Source organism: Aricia agestis, chromosome 12 (genome assembly GCF_905147365.1).
Source record: "Aricia agestis chromosome 12, ilAriAges1.1, whole genome shotgun sequence".
In the NCBI taxonomy this organism is placed as follows: Eukaryota; Metazoa; Arthropoda; class Insecta; order Lepidoptera; family Lycaenidae; genus Aricia; species Aricia agestis.
The window spans coordinates 10943254-10957888 of record NC_056417.1 but is presented as its reverse complement, the minus strand read 5'-3'; the positions used below and the strand labels follow the sequence as shown (position 1 = coordinate 10957888).

Sequence of the window (14635 nt, the reverse complement as noted above, 5' to 3'; positions counted from 1 at the left end):
AGAGCCGGTATTGCTAAATTTAAATTCTTCTTTATTTCAAAAGGGTTAGGGTTGTTTTTTCGACATTGTAATTAAAAAAGAAATCTCTTTGTGATTGGTTATTTCTTTTGTGTGCGTAAAATGTTACTGTGTGAGTTTGGCGACAGCAGTTTCAATGAAACTTACTTGCTATGGCCCTTCCTTTAGTGTTATATATTCCGTGTTTGTAAACAACATTCTTTGCAAATAAATGATGATTAAATGATTAACGTTGTCGCGCGGGAACCATTCATTTTCCGAGATAAAAATATCAAATGTCCTTTCGGGGGCACTCTAAGTATTTAAATACCAAGTTTTACCAAAATCGGTTGAGCGGTTTAAGCATGAAGATTGAAGGATAAAGGCCATCCCCTGAGCAAATGACCTTGACCGTACACTTGCCGCGTTGCCGAGATCGCTCCAAAATCCCATTTTTACTTATTTTAGTTCAAAATTTACCTAAAAAAATTCAAACAGCAAATATGTACGTAGTTAACGAAATTGTCAATCTATTGGCGTGTGTTTTAAATAAACATAATTTGTAAATAATTTGTAAGGAGATAGGTACTGAATGTATGCTTGAATTTAAATAAATTTTGGAAGATGATATCATGAGTATAATAAACAAAAATTGGAAATTAGTAACGGAGAAAGGAATGTTCATATGTTGAATATTATTGCTGTATTTTTATTATAATTGTGTAGCTCTCAAATTATGAAATAACAAGATTCTAAAAACGGTAAATTACAACATCTCCGTAGGGGGAGCGTCTTAACAGGCAGGTACACTTTTGTATATTCATTATGATAAACGAAAACTTCGGCAGTTCAAACTGAAAACTGTAACCACAGCATTATTATACAAAATAAGACATTTCATATTAAAATATCAAACCAGTCTTTGTACACGTGCATCCGACACGCTCGACTGAAACATTTCCTTCAATACCCAGTTATTGGACAAGTGATATGTACAGGAATGCCTTTGACCGCCTTTGTCCGGCAGACCGGCACTAATAAGTTTGAGAATGGCCCATCTTCGTAATTGCTGGACACTTGAAGGTTATAACAATATGTCTTTCATAATATCCTTTGAGAATTATATTATAATTGACTTAAAAATGAGGTTATTATTAGACTAACTATATTAATGAGACCGCGTTCGTGCAAAAATGCACGTACCAAATTGTATATTCTGATGCGTTAGTAGTATTGTGTTATTTCTGAAGTTTTACTATTACGTTGCCTGCAACTTCGTTTGTTGCGCAGGAACCGCAATTTTTCCGGGAAAAGTCGTTTTAACGCTGAGTTTAGAGACAGAGAGGACAGACGCAAGGGTGATAATAAAAAAAATGCGTGTGGCACTCGAGGACTGCCGCGGTAAAGCGTAGCATAGCATTTTTATCAACTTATGAGAATAATTTGCATACGTCTAGTCTAGGGGTCGCAAACCGGTATCCCAAATTTCGAAAATACCGGGATACCGGGCCAAATTTAGGTCTTCTTAATACCGGTATTCATTTTACGAAAACCGGGATATTCGGTATTTTCGGTTTTAGTATAATAAATGAAAAACAAATACAAATAGAAAAGATACGCCCTTTTAGTGATAGGTAGCCATAATTATTTCATAATTAGTCATCAATGGTCATTGGTCGTATATTCTCGTTTTGAGGGCACCTTTTTAACAATCTCCCCTAGCATTGAAATACTTGGCATAAACATATCAAGCGAAGTCCAGATCCGATATCATCTAGAGGGCAAGTACAAGTTAGCCTTGAAGAAGATTGGTGTTCTTAATAGAGCGAGACAGTATTTCGGTCCGGATCAATGCCTACAACTCTGGAAACTACTGACTCTGGCGCCTTGGTTGGCAGGTTCGGCCTCATATGGAATAACTACTGTTCTCATCCTTGGGTAGGGGCGCCAAAATACTAACTGCTCCCTCTGCATCGTATCCAACGAAGGGCCGCTCGAATTGTTGACGTCCATAGTGTTTCAAACAGGCTGGACCCCTTGGAATTACGCCGAGATGTAGCTTCAGTCTGTATACTCAATCGGTTGTATCTCGGGGAGTACTCTGTGGAATTTTTCGGAATCATACCTCCTGCAACTTTTCGCCATCGTCCCACGCGAAAAATATACCATCCTCATCACCTTGATGAGTGGCAGTCTTCCACAGTGCGTTTTTCGCGTAACTTTCTGCCGCGCACTGTGAAACTCTGAAACGAACTGTCACCAGCAGCAGTAGCAGCAGGGCCAAGGCGATTTGAAAACCTTCAAGAAGAGAGCGTATTCCCTCTTAAAAGGCCGGCAACGCACCTGCAGCTCTTCTGATGTTGCAAGTGTCCATGGGCGACGGTAGTTGCTTTCCATCAGGTAACCCGTTTGCTCTTTTACCCCCTTATTTCATTTTAAAAAAATAAAATAAAAAGGAGAGTCAAATTCAATATAAAAATTAAGCCTGGCTGTGGGCTTCACTGCAAAAAGAATTGAGATCTAAATGAGTGCCAAGTTCTATACAAAATCAAAATATTATGTAGGTATTTGTAGAAATAAAATAACATTACGAACAAGTATTAAACTCTATTTCTTTGCTTTACTTATTGGATACGTATAATAACAGTTAATGTTGTTTAAAATTTTATGTGAGATCTTAAAGTAAGTTACATTGGCCAGATTTTATGAAATTAATGATGTATAATAATAATAATAGCTCCCACACCGGTTTCGGTGACGGTGGCCGATTTCATTGAAACCAGGCCAGCTACGCAGGAGTAATTTTTATAGTGACCAAGTGTGTGCGCAGTACACAAGAGCACTCTCTATTCTTTTACTCTCATAACCCAGTGGGACGGACGACCGACACGACTGGCGAGAGATCAGGCGCAGGACCGACTTTTTACATGCCCATCCGACGCATGGAACATCTTACTTGTCAGACAATCAGGTGATCAGCCTGCATTGTCCTAACCAAACTTGGAAATAACATGTTTCCAACGCGGGAATCGAACCCACGTCCTCCGAGTCAAGAGCCGCGCTCTATACCACTAGACCACGGAGGCGTTAATATAATAATGATGTATGCTGAATGTAGGTATATCAAATAATAATTGAAAATTGTATTTTATTTAGAAAATAAATTCGTTAAAGTTAGGTTCCTAGTTACTATTCCTACGCAAACTAACATTATCATAGTATTTTTTCAACTTTAGCTTAAATCCCGGAAATATCGAAAATACCGGATTACCGGTATTAGTCTGGAGCCAATACCGAAAATACCGGTATTGCTTAAATCATCCGGTATTGCGATCCCTAGTCTAGTCGCATACACACGAACACCGTGTGGCAACACCGCACGGAGGTGTTAGGTTTTTTGTTACGGAATTTCTTGATTCGGTCGCCGTGGTAAAAGCCCGCAATAAAATAGCTTAATAATTATCATATCTGACCCTATCTAAGAACAAACGAAATGTGGAATGCATCAATCTGTTAAACTGTTTTGATACTTGACAGGCAGACTTTTAAATAATGACTCCTAATTAGCACATAAGTAATTGCGTGTTTTAGGTAAACATGTGGAATGTATAATAATAATAATAATAAAAATTTTATTCAAACATAAATACAATACACTGCACACACTAAAGCAAAAAAAAAAAAAGCAAACAATAACCCAAAAGAAAAAGGAATGTGGATTATTGTTACAGGTGATACGTATAATTAACGCTCTAACCTACTACGAGGGTGACATAATGCGGCAGAACCAGGAAGTCGTCCTGCTGAAGTTCCTGCCTGCGGCCCTGGTAGTTGTCAACGTGGCCACGGCGCTGGTGGTCGCACATGACTGTGCACCGCATGATATTACTGACGCCTACGTCAGACTCAACTGTACTAGGAACCCAGCTGGCTCGCATGCTGATGGCCATAGTGGACTCACGTGTGAGTTTATTAGGTTCAGGCATTTTTTGTAAGGCACTGAGATAGAACAAAAATAGTTTACGGTTGGAATTCGTCTAGTAATTTTGACTTTTGTATTGTAGATGCAATGACAGAGTACATACGGACTTTCTTCTGGATATTCGAAGTATTTGTTGGTAAGCTTTTAATGTTTTCTGCATATATTTTCGATGAGTTTCTATTGATGAAACAAAAGATAAGATAAGATTTCGCGCATTGGGAGCGCGCAGCGTAACGTCGCGGATGCACAACGAACCTGTAGACCTACTACGAAACAATTTTTAGACTCAAACAATCGGACGAGAATGCCGCGTCCTGCTCTAACAACGTCATTTCACGTTTGTTAGAGTAGTAGCGGCATTTTCGTACGATTGTTTGAGTCTCAAAACGGTTTTGTGGTACGGTCCCTGCCACGTATACTCACTGAAGACGTTGCAGACAAGTGGCGGGTACGCAACGTTTTTATCAGGTGTTTACAACGGACAGAACACTGTACCTATGTCGTTAATTGTAGCGCGACTGCGACGTACCTTCGCTGCCCGACCTCTCCGCTCTGTTCGCCAACCGCTAATATGATAAGGTCTTTACGCCCATATTGTATCAGGCTGTGGCTGCTCGGCCACTACGGCGGCGTCCACGTACGCGTGTAGTGTGAGGATGGCGGTGTCGGTGCTGGGCGCGCTGTACGCTGCGTTCATGTTCGGCTACGTCACCTCCACGCGCGCCGCCGCATCGCACGCGCTGCTCGAGCACAATGTACGTCATCCATGTCAAGGCAGCTTATGTAAACTGCGGCTTAAGTGCCTTAGGCTGCGTTTCCACCAGAGATGTGTTGAGAGGAATGTGTTTTTGAGAACCAACAGCATCGCTGCGCCGAGTGAGATAACGTCAATGAAGAGATTCTATTGGTTCTCAAAAATACATTCCTCGCAACACATCTCTGGTGAAAACGCAGCGTAAGGCACTTAAGCCGCAGTTTACATAAGCTGCTTTAACGATCCTTAGCACACGAGGACTTTTTGTAGCGATACAAACGCGCGCTGAGCGAACGCGCGGTTGAAACTCTACCAACGCTTGTTCTCTCTCTCGTTTACATCGCGTTTGTATGGTGACTGAATGAGCGCCTCGTGTGCTAGAGCAAATAGCTAGCAAGTAGCAACCGATTCGCAAATGTATACGCGAAACGGCATTGGGATTACGTCGCTTCGGCTCTGCTGCCGTGTAAGTTGAGGCTAAGAGAGCATCCTTTTACTATTCCCAGTATATTAGATTTTGACTAATATACTGGGAATCTTCCCAGTATATTATTTGACACGATAGTCAAATAATATCTAGTCAAATCTTATCTGCTATAATAATATCATTTTGCGGCTAATCACGTTGGTCCATGATACTGATTGATCAATGATAGAGACAAAACTGTTGGATAATAATAATATATTTGTCATTTATAAGGCACTTCTGAAATAGAACCTTACTTTTAGTAACACATTTTAATATAACTAACAAGCTACGAAATAAAGTTTTATGTTCAAACAGGAAAAAACAAAAGACTTGGAAAACTTTCTATATCAAGAGAACGTCGATCCGGAACTGACTGTGAAGACGTTAAACTACTTCAAGTACGTGTGGAAGAGAACACACGGCAGCGATGCACAGGTAAATGGTTAAATACAAATAGTAGTAAGTAAATTTATTTATACGTGGGAGAGCCATGCTTCGGCACGAATGGGCCGGCTCAACCGGAGAAATACCACGTTCTTACAGAAAAGGGTGAGTTTACCGGAGGTCCAATCCCCTTCCCTATTCCCTTCCCTACCCTTCCCTATTCCCTTCCCTACCCTCCCCTATTCCCTCCCCTTCCCTACCCTCCCCTATTTCCTTCCCTTCCTTACCCTCCCCTATCACCCTATTCCCTCTTAAAAGGCCGGCAGCGCACTTGCAGCTCTCCGATGCTGCGAGTGTCCATTTTTGACGGAAGTTGCTTTCCATCGGGGACCCGTTTGCTCGTTTGCCCCCTTATTTCATAAAAAAAAATGTAATACTATTTTTATAAGAATAGTATAAGTAAGGAACAGAAAAACTGAACATAATGTAGCCTTAGAACTTAATAAGACGAGACCTATATCAAGTTAAGATAAAATTATAAATGAGATAACCTAAAAATAAAAAATTAATCTTATAACATTTTCTTATTCGTTAATATTCGGATTACCGTGCCGTCGGGTAAATTCAGAACGCAACGCGATGCGTAGATGCATTTCTAAATTTAAATGGATTTGACAGATTCGCAAGGCGTCTCATGCAATGGGGATTGTCCATTTTTTTTTAATTTTGCTCATTACAAAAACATTTCGAGGAATAAGGTCAGCGATCGTTTTTCTGTATATAAACGAAAAAAATACCCATTAGTTACATAATTTTTTGAACAAATATGTTTAACCTTAGTTTGACCTTCAATGGCGTTAAATTAGCAATAAATTCGACCAACATTACGTTTCGAACTTTTGGTAAGCTTCTCGTATCAGCTTTCACATAATGAGAACTTGCATTTGACAAACCAGCCATTATAAATAAGAAAGGAAATTTAAAACATACTGCAGAGGTCAATTATTGGCCGCCGATGATGACGTCAGAGCGAAACTTTAACAATTCATTGAGAAAAAACTAGCCAATGAATTTAAAAATTATTTAATTTATGTTCTTAAAATACCCTATTTTAACGAAAAAAAATATAAAAAGTACATGTGATTTTTTTTGGACAATTCCCATCTGTCAAATCCATACAAATTTATGCCGCACCGCGTCTCGTTGCGTTGCGGTCTGAATTGACCCACAGCTGCAGCGTCTATAAGCACGGAAACCACGCTGTGTAAGTAAAGGTACCGCGCCAGCTATCCATGCTTCCATACTAATATTATAAATGCGAAAGTGTAGACGTCTGTCTGTCTGCCTGCCTGTCTGTCTATTACCTCTGCTCGCCCAAACAGCCGATCCGATTTTGCTGAAATTTGGTATGGAGATACTTTGAGTCCCGGGAAAGGACATAGAATAACTTCTCTGATGGTACATAATATATTGACGGTCTGTCTGTTACCTCTTCACGCCCAAACAGCTGAACCAATTTTTCAGAAATTTGACAAGGAGACACTTTGAGTCCCGGAAAAGGACATAGGATACTTTTTGTCCCGGAAAATGTACGGTTCCTGCGCGATAAACCAATTATGGCGCAACGGAGTTGCGGGCGTCAGCTAGTAAATTATAACGATCATGAAAATAATAATAATAATCTTTATTGATAACAATATTATAGGTATAGGTACTTATTGCTTAGATTGTTTGAGTATTTATTGTTACAATAATATCTTAACTTTAATATAAACAATTTTATGGTACTAAGTACCTAAACTAGGTCACATGACCTGTTCTTATAGGTACTTAATCATGTTCTTATAGGTACTTGATCATGATGATGATTAACTTCTCAGAGAATCTGCCGTCTCCTCAACTCAGCTCTGATGGAAGACACCTTAGTGTTCATGTACGAGCGAGCCCTGCGAGAAGTGCCCTTATTCGGCAAAATAGAACGCTCCTTCATAAGGGTGGTGACGCAACATCTGCACGAAATGTATTTCCTAAAAGGGGAGACGGTGGTCCAGTACAAGGACATACAGACGTACATCTATATTATATATCGAGGGAAGGTAGGTAGACCTGTGTTAAGGTTGATACTAATATTGTAAATGCGTGAAACTGTCTCTATCTAAACACACTAGGACGAAAAATTATACCACCGTTTTTGGCCGTTAGAGTGACCGCAGATTTATAATTTCAAATTGGCCAACGAAATCGCATAGTATACCAATAGCTATAGTGACATTTTTCCAACTAAATTGTACGACTTTAAGCAATTATTTATTGGACACCAATCGGATCAGAACCGCGATTCCCTTCCAATTACTCACAATTAAAAAGTTGTCCAATTAAATTGTGAAACTACGCAATTTAGTTTTACGATAGTCGGCCAACTTGAAATTGTATATCTGCGGTGACCTTTATATTACATGCGCGATGCGTAGCGCATTGCAAGCGTAATCATGCCGGACTTCAGCCGCGTTTTATATTGCAGACGCATACCGTTGATTTTTGATAAGATTTGGTATGGAGATATTGTAAATGTCGGAAAAGGACATAGGACTTCTGCGAAGTACCTACAGCAGCGCAACGACGAATGTTTAAATTTTTATAATATGCTTTTGTATTAAAATTGTGTTTTTAGGTAGATGTTTTGAGTTCATACAACGAAATGCTCACGTGCATGGGACCGGGAGGAATGTTTGGTAACTTCACAGGGGTAAGTGTACAAACTAGTGATGTAACGGATATTCGCATTAGCATTCGCGAATATCCGCGTATTTTTCAATATTCGCATTCGCATTCGCAAAAATTATGCGAATATTTAGCGAATGTTTTAATAATCAAAAAGGAAATTATTATATGTATGCATTTGAAATAATATAATAATACAATAGATAACACTTAGATATTTTTATTAAATCATACTTCTACATCCTAAGTTAAAGCCTCATTAGTCATTTATGAAAAAAGAACTTCAGAGATCTTATCAAATCTAACATTAATCAGCCTTGTTACAACTATGTAAGGTTTGCATTCATTTAGTAGTATATTATTACTTTACTATCATTTTTAAATAAAGTTTACAATTTCTATTTACTAAAAAACTAAACAATTACTTGAAACACAAAACATAAAATTAACCTCAAAACAAAACAAAACTTTGAGAATGAACTTTCTGTGACTAAATTCATTCAGTTATAGTCTGTCAAAAAAGTGATGAAATTAAAAAGTGGAAACATCGTAGTGTCATCCCTTTCAAATCAATCTAAGAAAAAAGGGATGACACTATGATGTTTTTAATTTCCACTTTTTAATTTCTTCACTTTCTTGGCAGACTATAAGCAATATCGGTTCGGCTATGTTCAATTTAAACATGGCCGACACGAAACGTCAAACCTGTCGAACATTTTACGCGCGCTTTTTTTGAAATTTTAAAATATTCGCATTCGCATTCGCGAATGTCGAAGATAAATATTCGCAATCCCATTCGCATTCGCGAATGTGAAAAAACCAACATTCGTTACATCACTAGTACAAACACAATACAACCTTTTACCTTACCGATAATATTTACACTGACGATATATAAAATAAGCAACAGCAGCCAGAAAAAGATAAGCAGTGTCTATTTCTGGCATATTGTAAACATGAGAGAAAAAGACTATAACTTCAATAGATAATACGTTGCGTAAATATTTTAGTAGTGTATAGAGTAAAATATGTTAAGAACTCACATACGGTTTTACTCAATCGAGCAATCACGTCGAGTAAAACCCACAGCTTGGGCTTTCGTCCACACATTCAGCATTATACTCTATCGAGTATGCTCGCATTTCAGTATTCACCGAACCGTTCGAACCAAAAGATTTGTTCAACTAAGGAGAAGATCGACTCGCGCCACTCGAAGTCACGTCCACACGCTTGAGTAAACCTTGACGGCTCGCGTCGAGTAAGTTCGAAGGAACATCGAGCCGGCTCGATGCGAGCCTTCGAGCTGTGAGTTTTGCGGTCCACACGGTGGTTTTTGCTCGATTTGGAGTATGATGTTAGTGTAAACACCGTTAACATTGAAACCATCAAATGAGCCCGTCAAAATGAACAACTTTTTCTATGAGGACAATGCTGGAAACTCAAAAAAATCCGTCTTCATACCCATACTTTCCGATCCGGGCATCCGTGTGGGTATGAAAACGGCATTTTTTTTCGAGTTCCCAGCATTGTTCTCATAGAAAAATTTGTTCATTTTGACGGGCTCATTTGATGGTTTTAAGGATAACGGCGTTTACACTAACACACTGTATAACTATCGAGTAAAACCGTATGTGAGTACTTAGTCCTAGTACTTGAGTATATATTTATAACATACATGGCCATAATAATTGTGGCGAGGTATACGGCAAACACATTAATAATTCGAGGACAAGCGGATAAATTCCATTCTTTGGCAAGATACCAGCTACCGCTACGCGCTACGCTCTACGCATATTATAGCGTGGAGCGTAAAATTACAGCACACTTTATACTGTAAAGATACTGACCTCTTATCATCATGTTGCCCCTGAATTTGTTCGGACTAAGTTGTCTTAATTCTAATAATTTTTATTAAGCTATTCAGTATTCCCCCACATTATTAGATAAATGCTTCAACCTATAAAAAATGTTTTATTTGTGAATAAATTTGAATGTAATAACGTCACATGTTGTCTACCATCGGTTCGAGAACTAACCCGGCGAGAGGAACCGGCAATGTCTTTAACATCTCTTATTCAACTGCCACTGTAGACCAGCGGGGCTAAAATGGTCGCTTTGGAGAATCATATAATTAATCATAATAATGATTAATTTTTAAACTCCACTTTGCGTGCAATTCATATAGTGATTCACTTAGATTAATGATTGGTCCCGCGAGCGGCGCTCACGCGCGGAGACCAATCATTAATCGAAGCGAATCACTTTTAAACTCCACTTTGCGTGCAATTCATATAGTGATTCGCTTACATCAATGATTGGTCTCTCGCGCGGCGCTCGCGCGCGCATTAATCGAAGCGGATCACTATATGAATTGCACGCAAAGTGGAGTTTAAAAATGAATCATATTATGATTCAATATATGATTCTCCAAAGCGACCATTTTAGCCCCGCAGCCTGGCTTGACATTCAGCTCACATCACCATCTTTTTCGATACCTTGTACTACCATTTTTAATAAGTGCAATCTTATATATAAAATTCTCGTGTCACAAATGTCACAATGTTAGGCCGCCTACTCCTCCGAAACGGCTTTACTGATTTTAATCAAATTTTATATGCATATTCAGTGGGTCTGAGAATCGGCTACTGGGACATTTTATATTGATAAGTGCATTTGTTGAATAAATAATAGTAAATTATTACAACTCGAGACTGACGGCGACCATTGTTTGTGCGACGGGATAGCGATGGACGTTGCCATGGTGACATACTTATTTAGTCACTTCAATAAAATAATATGGGCGCGAAATACTTTGGCCGTGTTCGTCGGCGTAATTTTTAACGCATTCGCTGCAAAACCTAGTTATTGCGCATGTCCAAATCATGTCATGCCATGGCAACGACAACTGTTTACGACTTGACATTTAACCCAATTGCAATTTGTTGGTGGCGTTGCAATGAACAAACCAGTGGGAGAGCCATGCTTCGGCACGAATGGGCCGGCTCGACCGGAGAAATACCACGCTCTCACAGAAAACCGGCGTGAAACGGCGCTTGCGCTGTGTTTCACGCAGTGAGTGATTTTACCGGAGGCCCAATCCCCTACCTTTTCCCTTCCCTACCTTCCCCTATTCCCTTCCCTTCCCATCCCTTCCCCTCCCCTGTTACCCTATCCCCTCTTAAAAGGCCGGCAACGCACCTGCATCTCTTCTGATGCTACGAGTGTCCATAGGTGACGGAAGTTGCTTTCCATCAGGTCACCCGTTTGCTCGTTTGCCCTCTTATTTCATAAAAAAAATAATTACAATTTTAAATTTTTCCAAGTGATCCATACCCATATTTTCCAAAATAAAATAATCAAACACTATCATAGTGTTAAATAAATTATTTTTGCGGCTTTTAGACAATATAGGCACAGACGTAAAAAAAGTACGGACGTAACCTTCTCTAATCACGAGTGAAGCCTAGTTATGGCCGCCCGTGTAGGACGTGTGCGTGATATGAGGGTTGCCATATAAATCATAAATTTCCCTACTTTTAAATTTTGTAAACTCAGACAAGTTAAATGTATTTTTTATACTTAAACATATTTTTATGTTTTTTTCGCTTCAGAAATGTAAGCGGTTGTTAAAGATGTCATAATGAAAATATTATTTTTATGACACTATAGATAGAAAAAAAAACAGATATTACGTACAGCGAAGTATATTATTTACATAACATTATTAGTAATAATGATTATGTACAAACGTTTACAATAATAAAATTATTACTAGCTATTTGACCGAGCTTTGCTCGGTATTCGATAAAACACGAATAAAATGACATTTTCTAAAAATAATTCCTAGCTAGACAGATTTATCGCCCCCGAAACCTATATAAGAAACCTGTATACGAAAAGATATAAGATACTTAAGTCCCGTAACCCGTTTCATCAAACAATCAAGTAATGTTAAATAAATAATGGCTTGTTAAATCAGTTAACGGCCTGTTAGAGCTATCGAGAGTTCTACCATGCGCTAACGTCAAATCAAATCACCTAACATGGTGTTAAATTTAATCCTGGTCTAGAGGTCCATTCAATATTTTCATTCCTACTAGGTCTCAATGACGCTCGGGTGACTACACCAATAGCACCTTCCCTCCCCTACTACTGAAGGAAATCTAAGACAACAATTTTATCTATGGACGCTTCACACCACGTCAGTCTGACCCCGTGATATGTTCCTGAAGGACTTGTGTTACGGGTACCAGACAACGGAAATATATTTAATACTCTTATACTATTAACTATACATATATTTAAGATTTTTATTATATGATACACATATTTAATACACACCCATGACCCAGGAACTTTGAAAACTTTGTTCCGTCGGCAGGATTCGAACCCGCGACCCCCGGCTTGAGCCACCGACAGCCCACCCACTGAGCCACAGAGGTCGTCAAACAACAGTTACCTATATCCACTTTTGTAAATTAAAAGTTCCAACGCCTCACCATTCCTAATACACAAATTGCTGCTATTGTTATTTGATAATGTGATGTACTAACATAGTTTAAGTCTCAATTATATTATTTACTAACACTATGGATTTTTGTTGTGATCCGAAATAAGTTATTATTATTATTATTATTATAAATTAAGAAATTAATAGGGGTGTAGACTATTTTTAGAAAATATATTTATTTTACAGATGTACCATCAAGGAAGTTGATTCCTATGCAACTGACAGATCAACGTTATTTGGTCGAATACTTATGTCAATTCAATGTTAATTGTGATCTGTCGGCTGGGTTTGACGTAACGCAACCAAACTACTTATGTCCCCGATTTGCATAGGAATCAACTTCTCTGATAGTACATAAGTATTTTGGTACACCTAAAAATATGTATAAAAAATAAATACACTCTTATTTCAATAAAAAAAATCACTTATTAAATAAAAAAAAATATTATAAAGTTATTAAGTAAAATATGTCCATTTTCGGTAATTCTATAATGCAAACTCTCAAAAAAACAATAATTTGTATTAGATTTCGTTTACTGTCTACACCCCTATTATTGTATTCCTGCCTAATTACTGGTCAATAGTATGCTAAATACTTACATGACACTAATAAAAGACAATAAAATTAATTGTTTGATTATTTAAAAATAATTTAAAATTTTCCCCGGTTTGGGGAAAATTTCCCCACTTTGTTATAGACATTACTGACCTGTTGAAGTTGAATTAATATTTACATTATTTTATCAAAATACTTTAAAAATATGTTATATACCTATGAAATATTATTCCTTGATGTTTTTTGTGTAAGGTTGTATTGTTCTTGCACCATTTTACTACACAAGATGGCATATTTATTTTTATTTATGAATGACAAAGATGTGTCACCGCGATGCAGTCTAATTGCGTAATGGCGGTACGATCGGCTTATTACAGTGCTAGTGTTTGTGCAAGATGTGTACATATGATCGCCTGGGCTTATTAAGGGTGCTTCACTCATTTCTTAATGGCGATCCGTCCGTATTTTTTTTACGTCCGTGATAGGCACAGACGTAAAAAAAGTAATATAGGCTTATGTATTTATGTTTAGCTTTTATTATTTTAATCATGTATAAACAATTAAGACGTTGTTTACGACTTGAACAGCAACTTGTTATGGCGTTGCCATGACATCTTTTGGACATGCGCAATAAAAGGTTTGTCCAAAAATACGCCGACGAACACGGCCTTTATATGGCAAAGAAACTGGAAACTCTTGCCGGGACAGCTAGTATAATAATATTATTATGATTCTAGAAACCCATATCATGCTCCGAAGTGGCGATATATGCCAGCCGCAGTCTGGATCTGCTAGTTATACCGTCGCAGTCCTTCTTCAGCCTCATCAAGTTCTATCCCAAGGTCCAGGATTTGCTCAACAAGGCACTGGAGACGTCTGGTGACTATATTCTGCCCATCACCATGGATGATGGTGATGATGATTCTTCAGGTGTATATCTAAACTAATATTATAAACTAGTTGCTCCGCGCTGCTCCACTAGCGTAAATAACCATTTCCTCAGGAATGTACATTTTCCCGCAAGAAAAAAGGACCCCGTGTCCTTTCCTGTGATGTAATCTATGTTTAAATAGGTCGAGTTCGTGAAGTAAACTCTAAAACAGAGCAAAACTTCAGCTATATAATATTAATAAGAGTATAGATTCATATAATTTTTGATAGACGATAACATGGACATAGCTTCAGTGGACTCAGACTTCGACTGCAAGAGTTCTATCAGCACATTGGCAACGGGTAAGTATTTTTACGTATATATTTTAGTT

The 14635-nt window shown here is 38.2% G+C and overlaps 1 protein-coding gene across 2 annotated transcripts in view; it reads left to right on the top strand.

Moving 5' to 3' along the window:
- LOC121732490 overlaps positions 1–14635 on the top strand; it is a 61063-nt gene that overhangs the window by 35421 nt on the left and 11007 nt on the right. The window contains exons 28-35 of one of the 2 annotated variants that reach the window (XM_042122388.1): positions 3729–3960; positions 4062–4115; positions 4583–4734; positions 5518–5637; positions 7467–7682; positions 8258–8332; positions 14111–14303; positions 14535–14606. In XM_042122388.1, coding sequence (XP_041978322.1) covers positions 3729–3960; positions 4062–4115; positions 4583–4734; positions 5518–5637; positions 7467–7682; positions 8258–8332; positions 14111–14303; positions 14535–14606 — 1114 coding nt within the window. The remainder of the gene's footprint in view (positions 1–3728; positions 3961–4061; positions 4116–4582; positions 4735–5517; positions 5638–7466; positions 7683–8257; positions 8333–14110; positions 14304–14534; positions 14607–14635) is intronic. The other variant, XM_042122389.1, reaches the window with a different exon arrangement.